This window comes from Lepisosteus oculatus, chromosome 6 (assembly GCF_040954835.1).
Source record: "Lepisosteus oculatus isolate fLepOcu1 chromosome 6, fLepOcu1.hap2, whole genome shotgun sequence".
Taxonomy (NCBI): Eukaryota; Metazoa; Chordata; class Actinopteri; order Semionotiformes; family Lepisosteidae; genus Lepisosteus; species Lepisosteus oculatus.
The window spans coordinates 32,236,986-32,256,319 of NC_090701.1; the positions used below are offsets into that span (position 1 = coordinate 32,236,986).

The window sequence follows — 19,334 nt, forward strand, 5'->3', positions numbered from 1 at the left end:
CAAATAATGAAGATGAAAAGAAACGGGAAGTCAACACGAGACATTGTACAGCATTTGGCTTCGAGGGACATCTTCGTTTGTGAAAGCACAGTGAGACGACATTATAAAGGGGAGAGGAGGCAAAGAGAATCTAAACCGAAGACGATTCAAAGGTAAACAACTTTCTAAAAAACTTTTCGTGGATACAACTACGCACATTATTTTTATAACTGTAGATCTCTTTTTTTTTCAAGTCCTATTCTGCGAGCCATTGACAGACTGACGGATGTAAATGATGAGCTACCGGCAATGCAAGTTCAAAGACGGCTATGGGCTGACCTCGGTGCGAGTGTGAGTCCAACATTGATAAGAAGAGTGCGCAGAAGGCTTGGATGGAGATACAAAATAACAAACACATGCCCGATGATAAGGGTAAAAAACAAAGAGGAAAGACTCAAACAAGTGCTCCAATGAATTGAACAGGGGGAGGCATTTCATGATGTACTTTTCACTGAGGAAACAATAGTGGCTTTGGAACAGTTTTCAACAATGTCATTTTGTGAAAAGGGGAGATATGTGGACAAGCCAAAGCCCAAACATCCACTGCAGGTTCACATCTGGGGGGGTATATCTAGAAGAGGCCCAGGACCACTTCTTATTTTCAAAGGAATTATGGATCGTGAATTCTTCTAGGAAGTCATGGTCACACAGCATGCCGCCCCATATATCAGGGAGCACTTTGGATCAAGGAACTGTCTCTTTCAAGACAATGATCCATAACACACAGCAGCAAGGGCGAGGCTTATAGCAGAAGGACTGAACTAGGTGAAAACTCCAGCCGAATCCCCAGATTTAAATCCGATAGAGATGGTTTGGCATTCGTTGAAAGACTATGTTCGGAAAACTGCTTAACCCAGCACAAAGCAAGAACTGATCGATGCGATCTACAAATTCTGGGAGAAAGAACTGACCGAACAAAATTGCAACAATTTTATTAACAGGCTGTTTCGTGTTCTTCCTAGGATTGTTGACCGGGGCGGGGGACATTCAGGAAGGTGAGTCTGATAAAGAATGAATAAAAGCATTTTATTAAAAACGTGTTTACGTTTGTCTGGGTGCTGACAAAGTAAAAAACAATTACTTTTTGACAATGAAAAACAGTGTGTCTCTCTCTCCGCTGGTGTTTGTAATCATTTTTATTTTTAAATACATTTTAGCAAAGTCATGTACCATAAAAGAATGGTAATTAAAAACCATTAATACTTTTTCTGGAGTTTAAAAAAAGTCGATGTTTTCTCTTTTTGGCTAGACTTGACTATTTATCCATGAGATAAACAATAGTTTGTCATTAAACAACCTTATGTTTATTAATCTTCCTTTTTATGCACAGTGAGAATGATAATGTAATGAGAATTAATTTAATCACAGAGTGCTCATAAATTGTGCTAGGAAGAAAGCAGATAGGTGTTCTGGAAGGTCACATATAAAAAGGTTTTCGATGGACAGAATGATAGTTTGATGATGACGGAAACAAAATCTCAGACATGCGGAGTTAAAAGCTGCCTTTATTTTCTTCTCCGTCACCCACCACCTGCCTGCCGGCTTTCCCGCACCCCGACCAGAGAGATCTCTGTGATTTCTGTGTACAAGGTATATTATTCTTGTGTTGCAGTACATGAATATAATTATATCGTTATTAATTTCTTTAGATACGCAATTTCATATTATATTCCCTATTAATCAAATTCTAAATGTATGCTTGTTTGCTCCGGTATGGAGCATATTCGCAGAAAAGCTTAAAACTACCACTTTTTATACACATGTTATTTCACATGTAAGTTAAAGACTCCGATGCTTAAAACATTTAGGGAGAAATGGAATACTGCTGTGTATTTTTTCTTTAAAGTACCGAAACCAGCCATATCAGTTTACATACTGTAATACTGTATGTTTAGGTTCTTAAATCAATATATTTTATGAGCATGTGAAAGGCATGATGAATCGGAGTTCACCAAAATTCTCAAAAATTACTGTACTTTGCATGATTGGAAACAAATGCGTGATTGGATCAATGAAATGTTGTGGTGTTACTTTTACAAAGATGGTCAATGAAAAAAAGACTGTGGACCAGGGCAATACTTTGAGTTTACAGCTTGTCCAAGGTCACACCACTGTATTTAGTTATAAATACTATTAGTAATATCTTCGGTAAAGACTTTGATGGCGACAGCTCAAACATGAGAGGTTGAGCTGTATTAGCATTCCGGATACTATTATTTTACTTGCGGTATCATGCGGTTCTATGTGAGAATATACGGTATTAATACCGTAACTTGTGGTATACCACGTCAAGCGCACCACAAAATAAAGCGGTATCGCCTGCATGTTTTGAATGGCTGTATCTGTATTGTCACGGATGTTGGAAGGGCATGCTATGGAATGACAAGGAAAGCAGTAGAGACCCTATGCATAGAAGCAAAAGGGGCAACACTGAGGTTAGCCCAGGCTCAGAGGGGTTGGACGATGTCGGTATAGAAACCTATGCCCTCAGGCCACGGATGTGGAGGTCGCCACCTGGTAATAGGCATATCTCAAGACACCCGTGCCCTCAATGCTGACTCAGGAGCAGAGCATATAGAGGAAATAAATAGGCAACACAACAGGACACACCGGGAAGACATGAAAAATCACAGGGAACTAGGAATAGGACAAAGTTAGAGCGGCCTTGGTGTGTACGGCATGGCGGTACCCCCTGTTCAAGGGCGGCTCCTGATGCCCAAAAAAGAGCTGAGGAAAAATCTCATTAAACTGAAAGGAAACCTCTGGGAGTCCACAGCTGAGAGCTACCTCCTCCTCTGGATAAAAACCTTTATTGAGTAGAGGAAGGGGCTGGGCTCCTCTGGAGGAGTGAGACAAAAACACACACAACAGAAAAAACCCTGATGGAACAGGGGTACAAACAACACAGAAACACCAGGAGAACAAGGAACCAGGTATCAAGGGGCATGGGAACCCGGGAACCAGGAAACCAGGAAGTCAGGAATAATTAACATTAAAAAACACCACTCGCAAGAACAAAAAATAAGCTCAACATTCTGTCACAGATGCCGATATCCCATGGCCGATATCCCATGGAATGCCAGTTATTGGAGTGTGGATGTTGGGAAGGCATGGATGTCGGGAGTCACATCCCACGACTAGAATAGGAGAACTAAAAAGAAGAAGCCCAAAGCAATGCAGGAAAACAAAACTAGAAAAAAAAAAGCATACAGAGGAAATAAATAGGCTACATAACAAAACACACCGTTAAAACACGAATAATCACAGGAAACTAGGAACAGGACTAAGGTAGAGTCCCCTCTTGGATTACAGGGCGTGACAGATATGTCCCCTGCTCTGGGAAAATCCAACATCCAAAAATATTATCACATAATAATGTGGTTTCTTTTAAGGCAGTATAAATCAGCTCAGTTTGGCAATTATTACTTGTTCTTTTCAATATGGTTTCATGTTAGACTGCAGTATTAATGATCACAAAAAAGGTATTACTTCCTAATCCTACGAGCACGCCAAGTACACAAAAAACTGTATTGGATGTACTGCTGAAGTATTTGGGTGAAGGACTGAGCATGAAAATAAGCCCCACACATAAATAACACATTATCAAGGTCACATGTCATGTAGTTCAAGTAGGTAGCTGCATCAGCATGCGCAGGCTGCGAAGGAACAAGTCAAGGTTTATTCCGTGCTGAAAATAAAAGAAAGGAAACACAAGACTTTATTCCCAGATTATCCCAATAATTGGAAATTGGTTTTTGAAACAGATTTAAAAAAATTGATCTTAAAATACTAATTTTAAGTAAATTAATTCTTAAGAGAATGCATATAAAATACTAAGCTTTCAGTGCTTGATTCTAAGCATTACTGATTTCATAACCAGCCTTTTCAAAGTACTATTCAAAGCATCCCTTCTTTCAACAAATTCCTGCTTGGCATTTGTGAACTTGTAATATACTTGCAATTTTTAGACTAGAAGCTGGTAAAAGGAAGGTTGGGAATGGTTCTTAGGTGACTGAATGAAGAAACTCTTTAGTATGGGATTGACAAATCGTGTGATGTCTGGTCCATCTACTATATCAGACCAAGTCATGGCACTCTGACAACCTGATTGAGAAGAAAAAATACACAACTGGCAACCAATTGAAGCTAAGCAGGTGTGAGCCTCGTCAGTACCTTGATGGGAGACCTCCTGGGATAAACTTACGTTGCTGCTGGAATAGGTGTTAGTGTGGCCAGTATGGGGCGCTCACCCTGCAGTCTATGTGGGTCCTAATGCCCCAGTATAGTGACGGGGACACTATACTGTAAAAAGCTGCCATCCTTAGGATGAGACATAAAAAACAAGGTCCTGACTCTGTGGTCATTAAAAATACCAGTGTTTCTCGAAAAGAGTAGGGGTGTAACCCCAGCGTCCTGGCCAAATTTTCCATTGGCCCTTACCAATCATGGCCTCCTAAGAATCCCCATTTATGAATGGTCTTCGTTACTCTGTTCTCCTCCCCACTAATAGCTGATGTGTGGTGAGCGTTCTGGTGCAATATGGCTACTGTTGCATCATGCAGGTGGGTGCTGCACATTGGTGGTAGTGGAGGGGAGTCCCCATTACCTGAAGCGCTTTGAATGGAGTGTCCAGAAAAGCACTATATACAGTGGTGTGAAAAAGTGTTTGCCCCCTTCCTGATTTCTTTTTTTTTTTGCATGTTTGACACACTGAAATGTTTCAGATCATCAAACAAATTGAAATATTAGACAAAAATAAAACAAGTAAACACAAAATGCAGTTTTTAAATGAAGGTTTTTATTATTAAGGGAAAACAAAATCCAAACCTACATGGCCCTGTGTGAAAAAGTGATTGCCCCCCCTGTTAAAACATAAAACAACTGTGGTTTATCACATCTTTGGAAAGCTGAGTTCAATTTCTCTAGCCACACCCAGGCCTGATTACTGCCACTCCTGTTCTCAATCAAGAAATCACTTAAATAGGACCTGCCTGACAAAGTGAAGTAGACCAAAAGATCCTCAAAAGCTAGACATCATGTTGCGATCCAAAGAAATTCAGGAACAAGTGAGAAACAGAGTGTAGCGGCGAGGCTTATTAATAAGGCAGAATTAAGTGTTTCTGAGCTTCCCAAATGAGGCCCCATTTCTCTGTTCATCTCTGTGGTGCAGCCACAGAGAAACTATTCATGCAGGCTGATTTAAGGTTTCCTTTGATAGCTCCCAAAGGGGGATGCACTTAGCTAAGCCTGGCTATCATGATCAATGGTCATCCATTGGTGCCTATCTGTCTAGGGAGTGCCAGTTGGACATCTGGACTGCATTCCTAAGTGTCAGGAGTAAGTGACTCATATCTCACCTTGATCAACCAATCAGGGACTGGAAGGGCCGAGTAACTCACGTGGGACTCTGATGCCCATAGAACTTTCAGCCAATCAACGAGCTGAAGTTTCTCCAGGTAAAAACAGGCAACATAGAGAGCCTGAGAGATTCAGTAAGATTCAGGAGAATTCTGAGACTTTCCTAAAGGGAATTCAAAGGAGAATTCCAGGGCAGGACGGCCCAGGAGCAGAAGGCTCCCAAGGGCAGGACATTCTCGCAGCGCGCCTCCTGACCATCCTGAGACTCAGCCCAGATAACCACGGAACGGCCAGTGTGTCCGAGTGCCAAAACTTTCCTTTGTTCTAAGAGTCTAGAGCGGAGGTTGCCAGAGAGTAACCAGAGGATCCACCCGAGGTTAGCATCAGCAGCAGGCCTCGTGAACAGGTCGGAACTGTGGACAGCTGAATCACTATTCAGAACTAACTCTTCATCAGGAACGAACTGGTCCTCTTCCTGACTTGCTGGGACCCACAGTCATCTTTACTCCTGTGCACAAACTGTGCTTGTTAAAGCCAACACTAACTAGCCGTCCGTGAGCATCAGCAGGGCACCGTTGCAAGCCGCACAGCACAGCCTGGCACCTAGCCAGAGAGCGCAGATTGGACAACAACAGCCTGCAACTGTTTCTTTGTGCCCGCAGGAGATCTGAATCCCCAGAGATTGGATGAGTATTTTACTTCACTGCATTACTGCTCGAGAATTCAATTGTTATCCCAACCAGTTGATATCAATTTAATTCTTAAGACTTATGTACTTGTTTTGAGTATCTAATGTAGAAGTTATAACCAAGTTCATTTACGAAACGGTCTTAATGAATGATATACTGAGCGTATGTCCTCTTGATATGTGTAAAACTTTGTAACTGACTGAATATATACCTTTTGTATTCTGATAACCCTCTCGATAAGATCTGTTAGGTTTACATGCATATTCTATGTATATATAAATGTATCCTCGTGTATTAGTACCTGTGTGTGCGCATTGTTTGAGTTATGTCGCATGGTTGGATTCTAAAGCCATCAAAAGAATCAACTTTGTGATTTACTGCTACAATTAATAATTGTCTCAGTAAATGCCCAAACCCTACAGAACTGGTGCCTTCAGAGAGCTACATTACATTTAATTTGGCTATGGCAAAGTTACATATTTGGCGTCCCTGGGCCGGCTATGATTACAAGAGTAATTGAGATTTATCAGTCTGGAAAAGGTTATAAAGCCATTTCTAAAGCTTTGGGACTCCAGCGAACTACAGTGAGAGCCATTATCCACAAATGGCGAAAACATGGAACAGTGGTGAACCTTCCCAGGAGTGGCTGGCCTACCACAATTACCCCAAGAGCGCAGCGACTACTCATCCAAGAGGTCAGAAAAAACCCCACAACAACATCCAAAGAACTGCAGGCTTCACTTGCATCAGTTAAGGTCAGTGTTCATGACTCCACCATAAGAAAGAGACTGGGCAAAAATGGCCTGCATGGTAGAGTTCCAAGACAAAACCACTGCTGAGCAAAAAGAACATAAAGGCTCGTCTCAGTTTTGCCAAAAAACATCTTGATGATCCTCATGACTTTTGGGGAAAATACTCTGTGGACTGATGAGACAAAAGTTGAACTTTTTGGAAGGTGTGTGTCCCATTACATCTGGTGTAAAAGTAACGCAGCATTTCAGAAAAGGAACATCATACCAACAGTAAAATATGGTGGTGGTAGTGTGATGGTCCGGGGCTGTTTTGCTGCGTCAGGACCTGGAAGACTTGCTGTGGTAAATGGAACCATGAATTCCGCTGTCTACCAAAAAATCCTGAAGGAGAATGTCTGGCCATCTGTTCATGACCTCAAGCTGAAGCGCACTTGGATTCTGCAGCAGGACAATGATCTAAAACACACCAGCAAGTCCACCTCTGAATGGCTTAAGAAAAACAAAATGAAGACTTTGCAGTGGCCTAGTCAAAGTCCTGACCTGAATCCGATTGAAATGTTGTGGCATGACCTTAAAAAAGCGGTTAAGGCTCGAAAACCCTCCAATGTGGCTGAATTACAACAATTCTGCAAAGATGAGTGGGCCAAAATTCCTGTACAGAGCTGTAAAAGACTCATTGCCAGTTATTGCAAACGCTTGATTGGAGTTGTTGCTGCTAAGGGTGGCCCAACCAGTTATTAGGTTGAGGGGGCAATCACTTTTTCACACAGGGCCATGTAGGTTTGAATTTTTTTTTTCCCTTAATAATAAAATCCTTCATTTCAAAACTGCATTTTGTGTTTACTTGTGTTATCTTTGTCTAATATTTCAATTTGTTTGATGATCTGAAACATTTCAGTGTGACAAACATGCAAAAAAATAAGAAATTAGGAAGGGGGCAAACACTTTTTCACACCACTGTGTAAGCAATTATTATTAAAAAAAGAAAGTCCCATTTTGTCTGGTGACTACTGGTAAGCTCTGGTTCACCACTACTCTCTTTAGAATTAATTGGAAATGGATAATAGATGTATGGATAAAAAGAATATTATTGAAGAAGTTATTTTAGAGAGACCGTAGACGAGTGTGCAATGATCTGTGTAAAGTCCTTTGAAGAATTAGCCATACTGTATAAAAGAATAAAAAATCTGTACATCATCAGGCCATTGAAGAAAAAAAAGTGTATATATATATATTATATGCAACATGTTTAAATATGTTAATAAAAACAGAAGTTATTATCTTACACTGTTTGATGTATTTATCATTTCTCACACATATCATAATATCTTACTGCATATAGAAGGCATTAGCTTTGTAATTTAACATTCTAAGAACCAGCTTTTGACTAAAACAGACATGCTCATCCTGTAGAGCATCCAAAGGTTCTACAGGATAAGAGTATATTTCAACATCTACCCTTTTTAACATGGGATAACATGGGATAAGTAGAGGGAAGACATTAACCCAAACATGTGAGTCTTTCATACTTAGAGTACATTAGGACTTGAAGTTAACATTTGGCAGTAGGTGCAGACTCTTAATTAAAGTACATGCATTGTATTAAAGCATAAAAAAATTATGGACTTATACAGATGCAGATGCACTGGAAAAGCTGTGTGACGTAACGTTTGGAGTTTAAGTTTGTTTTTGAGAAACTAATCATAAGCTCAGCTGCCAGGTAATTACCTCCAGAGAGTCACCCGAAGTGAGTTGGTCAGATGCTCAAATAGTAACTTGAGTATTTTTTGTTTTAGTTCTTGTTTTGTTTGGCTTGTATTTACAGTATGTACAGTAGATAAAGAGCATTTATGTTGTACTCTAAAGCTGTATCTGTAACTCTTTTCCTGTGACTTGCATATATAAAAATAAATTATTATGCTGCCCATGCCCTGGAGTTATCACAGTTAATTATTCAAAATGATTGCAAAAGAGCTGACATGACACCTTGATATTGTTAGTAGAATATTTGCTTAATTGCAGATGTATCACCTTATTACATGATGAAGTTTTGAAATTATTTTTTACCTAGTACTGAGATGTTAGCTGTGTTATGAGTAAGAGTTAGGGTCTAAACAGTTATACTTTGAATGTGAACTCCATACTAACATTTGGATAGCTTCATTTATGGTGCAAGACGAACAAAAACAAGTCAAATACATACAAAACTAGACAACAAAATGCAGCAGTGAGATGAAGGGAGACATTCAGGGAAAATATGTAAATAACATATATAGAATTCATTTCTTCCTACAATCCACAAAAATACAACCCAAAAAGATGGTGTCTTGCTTTCTGCTTTGTGCAATCAATTGCTGGGGACCTTGAAGTACAGTTCTGGAAGTGCAGTGTGTCAAATCTTGTATTTGCATGCATGTATAGTGCGTATGTCTATGCAGTATGACTTCATTGTATCACATGTATACAGAGGTTGAATTTGAGAAGCCATGTTAATGTACTGTGGGATGAAACCAGACCACTTAAAGCACAGTTATTGGGGAAATACACAAGCTCCACACAGAAGACACTCCAGACTGAAATAAAACCTAAAAACCAAGAGCTGTGAGGCATTGGCACTAACAACCATGCCAGATGCATGATATATAACTCTTTTGTTCTTTTGAGCTGCATTTCCCAAAAGAATTATTTAGCCACTGTGGACCTGTGGACCCTGACTGTATGGAAGCATGGCTAAAGGCGCCTTTGTACAGAAACAGTGTACCCTGACAGAACTCAAGGTTGTGGAAGTCTCCTCTCTTTATATAGCACATAAAATCAACATAAACCTAATTCATTTGAAACATTGCTAAAATAATTAGGCAACCTGTGTAACTTACTGGAACAGCTAGCCTAAGCCAAGGTGGTCTATTGATGAACTCCTTATGTCAACCTCCAAGTCATCAATCCAACACCATTATATACAGACAGAACCCACAAATTAAACCGATGCGGGAGTTCCAAGATTCAATTAGTTTCCATGACTGCAACTATTTTCAACACATTGAGTGAGTCCTTGAGGCACAGCCTCCAGTAGCAGATGCATAGTCATTATATTCAAAAGACAGGCACTTTGCCACAACACATACTGTATCTAGGTTACCTCTGCTGCTGCTCATTTTTATTTGCATTGCTTTTTACAAATCTACACCTTCTTACAAATACTATACTCTTTATAGACCTGGCAATTTTAAAAGCTTCTTTTATAATAGGAATTGTTTACTATTAACAATATAATCTAATGTGTTGGTTTCCTATAAACCACAGTCATTTAACTCAAGAAAAATAATAGCTGACACATATTGGATCCATCCATCCATTTTCTAATCTCCCTATCCAATACAGGGTCGAGGGGGAGCTGGAGCCTATTCCAGTAAGATCTGATCATAAAATTGAACATTTATTGTTAAACCTTAAATAGTTTTTAGTACAATATTTTCATCTCCCCCATTGTCTCTCACCTACAGTAATACCACATTGATATGTTTCTCTTAGGCATTGCCCTAGTAGAACCATTTATTGGAATTGGGCATGATCAGCATGGGATTTTCACAAATATTTCAAATAATGTAGGGAAGATGTAGGTCTATGTAATGGGGGGAGGGGGGAGGGGGGTTGGCAATAATACCTCATCAAGTCCAAGAAAACTTTGACTTATTTCCTTGGGTTATTTTCGTTTTCATTTGCGGCCAGACAAAACAGCAGGTTTGCTTTTTTCAAGTTATCAATGGAGGGTTTGCAGTGTCACAGGTGAGTGTATCAATACTTGCTTAAGATCACCATATTTTCCAGATGTCCAGATTGTCACCATATATTGTCCAGATGCACTGAAGATTGTGCCATATGAGGCAGCAAAAGCTTATCCATCATTCATTGGAAATGGCTATTGTGTTGTGCAACACCCATAGTCGTGAAATAACAGTTTTAGGCTGAGCCTCCCATGGAAGGGCATTTGATGAGGTTTAGGCTTGTTCTAGCTACTCCAGGAACCTAGCCATGCAGGGTTACTCCTGCATGCTGGTCCCAAGCCCAGACAAATGGGGAGGGATGGGGAAAGACCTGGCGACCTACCCTAGAAAACCATCGCCATGAAAATTCATGGAAAATCTCTCACATGTTTCAAATATGGTACCCAATGGTAGGCCCCCCAGGCCAGCAGGTATCCAGAAAGCAACTGGGGAAGAGCAAGGATTATTTGCGAGTAATGAGGGATTTTATGACGGAAATGGGGTGCTGATGCTGCCTAATGCCCAGATGCTGATGTTGCCTGCAATAGAAAGAATCTGCACTGCACAAAAATGCACAAGATCTCAACATGGAACATCTGCGGAATGAGTCAAGGGAAACTGGACATCATCAAGCGAGAAATGATCAGACTCAACAAAGATTTTCTTGGAATTAGTGAATTACACTGGAAAGAAAATGGCCACTTCAAATTGGACGACTTTTCAGTGTATTATTCTGGGCATCAAGAACTTAGAAGAAATGGAGTGGCTCTCATAGCACACAAGAACATAGCCCATGCAGTCGAGAGCTACACCACCATCAGCGACCGCATAATGACTAAATGTCACGGTTTTACAAGTCTATGGTCCAACAACAGATGCTCCAGAAGATGAAAGCAAATGATTTTATGCCAAAATCGAGGAAGCACTGGAACAAGTGTCCAAAAAGGATATCATTTATATCATGGGCGATTTCAAAGCGATGGTTGGCAGTCAGGAAGAGGCGAACATCATAGGCCGGTGTGGATTGGGTGAAAGGAACGAAGCTGGTGATCGTTTGGTCCAATTCTGTCATGAAAACCATCTCAGGGTCTCAAATACATGGTTGATGCAACCGAAACGCTGTCTGTACACCTGGACAGCCCCCAGTGGACAGCATCGCAATCAGATAGATTACATTCTTTGCAGTCAACGCTGGAAAAGTTCAGTCTTTGCCATCAAAACTTTCCCTGGTGCTGACTGCGGTTCAGACCACGAACTGCTTGTAGCCACCATCAAGGTGAAATTCTGCAACATCAAAAAGAATGCTCCATCAAAGCGTATTGATGTCTCCAAGGTACCTGTTTCATACGCAGTCACAGTGAAGAACAGATTCTAATTTCTTGGCAATGAAGACAAACAGCCGGACGAATTGTGGCAGGAATTCTAATTCCAATATGGTGACAAATTCCAATCCACGATTAATAAAACAGTGCAGGAACACATACCATACAAGAAATCAGAGAAAAGGAGCAAGTAGCTGTCGACAGAAACCATCAAAATCGCCGATCAAAGAAGAGCAGCCAAAGCCGCTGGGGACCGAGATAAGGCTAGGAGTCTAAATGCAGAATTTCAAAGGGCAGCAAGGAAGGACAAAGAAGCATACTGGGATCAGCGAAGCAAGCAAATGGAGGAGGACTGTAGAAAAGGTCGCACCAGAAATCTCTTTGCGCAGGTCAAGAAAATTCGAACTTCTTTCATTGCCCTCAAAGGTGCAATCAAAAACAAGAACGGGAAGGTCCTGACTGGCCAGCAATGCATCAGAGCAGATGGGGAGAATACACGGAAGAGTTGTTCCGCAGATGTTCCATGTTGAGATCTTGTGCATTTTTGTGTATACAAGCACTAGCGACCCTGAGCCACCCCACGATGACCCAGTGGAAATGGAGCCAGCTATCCTGGATGAGGAAGTCGTATGGGCGTTGAAGCAGTTACCAAACAATAAGGCACCTGGTATTGACTGCATCCCAGCAGAAATGTTGAGGCCTGTTCCACCAGTGGCTATCAAAGCGATCTTCCAGAAGATCTGGGAAACCAGCAGGAGGCCAAAGGATTGGAAGAGATCAGTATTCATCCCACTGCAACTACCATACAATAGCCCTGATTCCTCATGCGAGCAAAGTCCTCTTAAAGATCATACAGCAGCGTCTGCGCCCAATCATTGAAGCAGAACTACCTGACTCGCAAGCAGGGTTCAAACGAGATCATGGTACCCGTGACCATATCACAAATTTGCGGTGGATTATGGGGAAATGTCATGAACATCAAAAAAACATCTACAATTGCTTCATCGAACAGTAAGGCATTCGACTGCATCGAACACGAAAAGCTATGGAAGGCCCTGCAAGAACTGGGAGTGCCAGCACACTTGATCAAGATAATAAGATCCTTTTATAAAGACCAAGAAACAACTGTTCGAACACAACATGGAGACACCGAATGGTTCAAAATCGAGAAAGGTGTGCGACAAGACTGTATTCTGTCCCCTTTTCTTTTCAATCATTACGCAGAAATAATCATGAGGAAATTAGATCTGGAAGAATCCGAAATCGGTGTGAAGATTGGAGGCAGAAATATTAATAATCTCCGCTATGCTGATGATACAACATTACTGGGGGAAATAGAAGATGGCCTGAAAGACCTCATATTAAGAATCAAAAAGAAAAGAGAAAAGATGGGTCTCCACCTCAACATCAAAAAGACGAAGATCATAACAACAGCTGGAAATGGAGCAGTCAAAATAACCATCAATAGTGAAGAAATCGAATGCGTCAAGGTTTACTGCTTCCTGGGATCCATGATCAACTGAACTGGAGACTTCGGCCCTGAAATCAGGCGACGAATTACATTAGGCTGTAGTGCAATGCTGAGCATGCACCAAATCTAGAATAGCAAAGACATCAGCCTCACAATGAAATGCAAAATGGTCCATGCTATTGTTTGAAAGCTGGACCCTGAAAAAAGCTGACTGAAAGAGGATGGATGCTTTCGAGCTATGGTGCTGGAGAAGACTGTTACAGATACCATGGACAGCAAGGTCACCAATAAAGAGGTTCTGGAGCGCATCAAGCCAGAAATTTTGCTTGAGGGAAAGATCACCAGACTCCGGCTCAATTATTTGGGTCACATGATGCGATCAGATTCATTGGAGAAAGCAATGATGCTTGGAATGGTCAGTGGAACAAGAATGCCAAGGTCGCCAAAGAACGCGGTGGCTCGACGCCATCAAAACGGACACTGGCTTAGGCATAGAACAGCTGAAAGGGAAAGTCCAAGACCGGAAAGCGTGGCGAGAGATGGCCTATAGAATCACCGAGAGTCAGATCCGACTGACCGGAAACATCATCATCAACATCAGCTACTCCAGGAGCCAACCCTCTCTGGTCATGGGCTAAGTGTCAGATTAGTACTGTAGATCTAATGTATTTTAACAACCGTTGGCTGCATTTTTTTATGTATGAGGTCGAAGGTGGCTGACAATCCTACCATAAGGAGTAGGACATGTATGAGAGCATGATTCAGTTAAAGACTGGTTTATGTGTAAAAAATAGACTATACTATAGATAAGGGGCTAATGCTCTGATTTGAGTTATGTAATATTATACTACCACACACATCTGGACCAGTGTTATTCCTGATTTATATCAACAATCAAGTACATGCAGTAAAGTAGTCAATTTTGTAGGTGATATGAAATTATGAGGATTAGTAAACACTGTAGCAGCTGCAAAGTAAATCTAAAAGACAGACAACATTTTAGACTAGGCAAACACCCAATAAATTATACTTAATCTAGACAATTACAGGTAGGTACGTAGCAGAAAAAAAAGTTAAATAAAGGCTGATGTGTTTCTACTGGAACATGCATTGTTTATACTATGTGGAGAAGAAATGAAATGGGAAAGTGTTGAAAGTGCAGAGTGGAAATCAAGACACAGTATTTTACATTTTTTACAAAGCTTTTGTACAAATGTGTTCATTGCATTACAAAATATACAAAAGTTCTGGAATAATTCTGGATAAGAGTGACAAAATGGATGTAATGTAAATCATAGAATGACTGGCTAAAAGACTTTAATCTTTTTTTAGTCTTGATCATTAAAGACTAAAAGGGCTTCTGAACCAAGCACTGAAAACAACTTAATTGATTTATTTGGAATTAAAAGTGTAACACAAACCAACATACTGTACATATGTGGAAACAATGAGAAAGTGCTAATTAAAGTATGTTCGACATCCATGTTTTTGAAGCAGATTGTAGCCAAGGGCAAAACCCATACAACAATGAAATAATTAAATTGTATATGTATGTTTGTATTATAAAGGTATTATATTGAAAAAAGTAAGATAGAGCAATCAATTATCACTTACTTTATCTTAATATCAATTATGATCAACTGAGCAATAAGGTCAAATTTGTAATATACAGAATATGTCAATTTATTTTAAGCATAAGATTTGTCTGAAAGGTCAGAATGGAAGTAATAGGGTCCCTACATGACCATAATAATGGACTGTTTTGGTTCTTTTATGACAATCAAAAGTTCAAGATAAATCAATAGAATTGTTGAGATGCAATTATCTGAGACAGTTGGAAAGCCTTTGTACAATCAATCAAAGCAACTTTTACTCAGCATTTCTAGACAGCTGGAGTGATAAACCTATTTATCTACTCTGTGTAGACATACAGAATAAGACTGGTTATATTTTACATTGAGTTGATAATATTTTATATTTTTGTAACAAGCCAAACATACTGTAAATGTTTTAATGCATACCTTTTAATCTCCACCTTTGTACTATTAATCTTATTTGAAAGGTTTCTGATCAGGTTAAATTGACCGGGTTAAAAAAGTTAAGTAAATAAAATGTTTCCAGCTTCTGTCTTAAACTCATAAACTTCTCACTGAACACTTCCTTTTCATTCACAATTTCATAATATTTTCTTAACTAAATCTTTACTAAAATCACCAAAACAACCCCAGACATCTTTTCTCCACCATCAACAGACTGCTCAAGCCAAACTGCCCCACCACATTACCTGCCTCATCGCAACTTTGCAACACATTCTTAGATTTCTTTAGTTCTAAGATAACCAACATCCAGCATCACATTCTCTCCACTACGCATATCATTTCCATACCCCCTCCCTCCTCATCCAACTTCTCTGGTTCCCTTCTCTCCAGCTTCTCTCTTCTTGACAGCATTCCTCAATAAACTAGTTACATACATGAAACACACCACATCTATTTAAGATCCCATTCCCACCACTTTATTTCAGTCTGTTTCTCTTCCCTCTGTCCCATTATCCTCAATATTATACATGAATCCATGAGCACTGGCATTGTACCAATGGTCCTCAAACCTGCTGCCATTACCCCCATGCCAAAAAAGCCTAACATGGCTTTCAACCACCTTAAAAAATTTCACCCCATCTCCAACTTACCCTTTCTTGCAAAAATTCTAGAATGTGCTGTCACACTTCACTTACATAACCATCTCATGACAAACAACCTTTTCGAACCCCTCCAATCTGGCTTCCGTCAATTTCACAGCACAGAAACTGCCCTGGTCAAAGTCACTAACGATCTTCTGATAGCTTCTGATTCTGGTTCTCTTTCTATACTCATCCTTCTTGATCTCAATGCTGCTTTTGACACTGTTGACCATAACATCTTACTTTCTCGTCTTGAGACTTTGTTTGGAGTTTCTGACACTGCTCTCAAATTGTTCAAATCTTACCTCACTGATCACTGTCACTTTGTCTCTCTTAATGGGTATAGGTCTGAAATTGGTCTTGTTAAGTCTGGTGTTCCTCGGGGCTCAATACTGGGCCCCTTGCTCTTCAGCATTTACATGTTTCTACTTGGTCAGCTTTCATTTCTACGCTAACGATACTCAAATATACATCCATACCAAACCTGACACTGATGTGGCTGTCTCTAATCTATCTAATTGCATCTCTGACATAAAAATTTGGATGACTCAAAATTTCCTTCATCTTCACTACGACAAGACTGAAGTCATGCATATTGGCACCCCCATCAACTTTGTAAAGCCAGTAAACCTATCTGTAGATGGTTCTGTTCTTGAGCTTCAATCTAAATTGAAAAACCTTGGAGTTATATTTGATTCTGGCTTAACATTTGACCCACATGTGCAGCATTTTGTCAAAACATCTATTTTTCACCTCAGAAATATCGCTAGACTACAACCCTGTACTATCACTAACTGTGACTGAAAAGCTGATCAACACATTTGGGTTCTCTCGAATTGACTACTGTAATGCTCTACTCACTGGGGTATCTAAATCTAGTTTGAACAAACTGCAGTATGTCCAAAATTCAGCAGCCAGAATCCTGACCAGATCTAGTGCAAATGATCACATTACTCCTATCCTCGAGTCCTTGCACTGGCTTCCGGTCAAATTCCGTGTAGACTTTAAAATCCTCATGCTCACCTATAAGGCTCTGCATGGCTTGGCACCTCAGTACCTGTCTGAACTATTATCTCCCTACTCCCCACCTTGCAACCTTCGCTCTTCTAATTCTGCTCTCCTTACTGTCCCCCAAGCCGGTCTACATTGCATGGGTGACAGGGCCTTCTCCATGCCCCCAATCTCTGTAACTCTCTCCCCAAGGATTTCAGAGAGTCACCTTCCCTAACCTCCTTCAAATCCAGACTTAAAACCCTCTTCTCTAAAAAAGCATTCACTTGACTGGTTCCATTCTTCACCCCTCCTTTTTTTCTTAGTACCACCATCCACAGTCTCCTCTGTATATTGTAATTGTGTTTTATCTTGTGTATTCTTTTTATTTATTGTTGTTGTCGTTCTGTAAAGTGCTTTCAGAAGCCACCTTTAAAGGCACTATATAAAATAAAGTTTATTATTATTATAAATGAGATCTGTTCAGAAGTCCTGCCTAACATAACATTATTTCCATCTGTTGTAGTGATGGTTTTTAATTTCCTGAAACAATTTTAAATTAAGTAAATTGTGAGAGTCTTTTGATGACTCTTGGAAATCAACCAAAAAATAATTTACAGTCTCATGCACAGATTCTAAATTTAAAATATACTATACAATACAACAGAAAAGCATGCATAATAAACCAACAAGAGTAATAGAATATATCTGTGAAACAATCTTCTGTGATTAATATTTATTAACGCAACAAAGTCATGTCGAATCTTTAGCACTTGAGCCAAGTTCTCTTTACAGCTGAAGTTTTTATATACTGTACATCACCCTCAGTGAGTTTAGTATGAGATGTGTAGAATGGTGCAACAAATAGTGTATACAGCAGACCAGTCAATGGAGACATCTAAGTGTGATGGTCTTAGAATGACGGTCTAGTTGTTACATAACTTCACCAGACTGCAGGACACCACATTAATCAAATACTTGGAACCTCACTTGCTGCCCTTCCTACTGGATTGACTTGATATTACAACATTTGAGAAGAACCATGCAAGTCCTCAGACACTTGTATAACAATACAGTAGCTTATTTTCTGAGATGAGCATGTGAAGGTTATGTGTGGAAAAGAAACAGAAAGGGAACCATAATTTTAGGTAATTGAAAGTGCAGTGTGAACCTCATTGCATACAGTAAAACATTGATTTAATGGACTTTGTATTTAATGGATGAAATCCATTAAAGGGGAGTTTTGTCTATAAAATCAGAAATTACCAGACTTTTCTGCAAAAATTCATGAAGTGCAATTGATGTAGGGGTAGCTGAATTGTTTATAATGGGTGTTGTTTGTGTTTCCTATGCTTTTTCAAATTTGATCAAGGACATGAAATAAAGAGCTTGCATATTTATGATAACAAACACACATGGGAATTTTCATTGACTGTGTTGATTGTAATTGTTACAAAATAAGTCAAAAGATCCAGAAAGCATTTATATGTACAGTATATCGGTTTTTGACTTACCGGTTTTGGCAAAAATAGACATCCCTTTAATATTACTAGCTCATTAAACTGGGGATTTACTGTATCTTTGTGATAGTCTCAGATGATGTATGGTAATTAAAGCTCTGAAACTTGTGAACAGGCATGTGCTTGTCCAGGTTCAGCAAATGATTGTGTTAGAATTCCATAATTCAGAATCTGCAACCCAGTGCAAAAGGTGGTGAAAATAAGAAACAAACTATCCAGCTATTTTGTTAAAGATACCCTGGTTTCGCTCCTGATGAAGCGCTAGTTCTGAATTCAGAAGTGATTCAGCTGTCCACAGTTCCGACCTGTTCACGAGGCTTTCTGCTGATGCTAACCTCGGGTGGATCCTCTGGTTACTCTCTGGCAACCTCCGCTCTAGACACTTAGAATAAAGGAAAGTTCTGGCACTCGAACACACTGGCCGTTCCGTGGTTGTCCGGGCTGAGTCTCAGGATGGTCAGGAGGCGCGCTGCGAGAATGTCCTGCCCTTGGGATCCTTTCTGCTCCTGGGCTGTCCTGGCCTGGAATTGTCTCGCACCCCAGGAATTCTCCTGGAATTGTCCTTGTTGCCTGTTTTTACCTGGAGGAACTGCAGGTTGTTCATTGGCTGAAAGAGACCCATGTGGATTACTCAGCCCTACCAGTCCCTGATTGGTTGATCAAGGTGAGATATGAGTCATTTACTCCTGACACTTAAGAATGCAGTCCAGATGTCCATCTGGCACTCCCTAGACAGATAGGCGCCAATG

At 40.1% G+C, this 19,334-nt stretch overlaps 1 protein-coding gene across 1 annotated transcript; it reads left to right on the top strand.

The window, feature by feature from the left end:
* Positions 1-11,172: 11,172 nt before the first annotated feature.
* LOC138239383 (craniofacial development protein 2-like) lies at positions 11,173-11,977 on the top strand. Its single transcript, XM_069190837.1, is given in 2 exon segments — positions 11,173-11,438; positions 11,440-11,977. Coding segments are annotated over 2 exon segments (804 nt in total).
* The last annotated feature ends 7,357 nt before the right edge of the window (positions 11,978-19,334 follow it).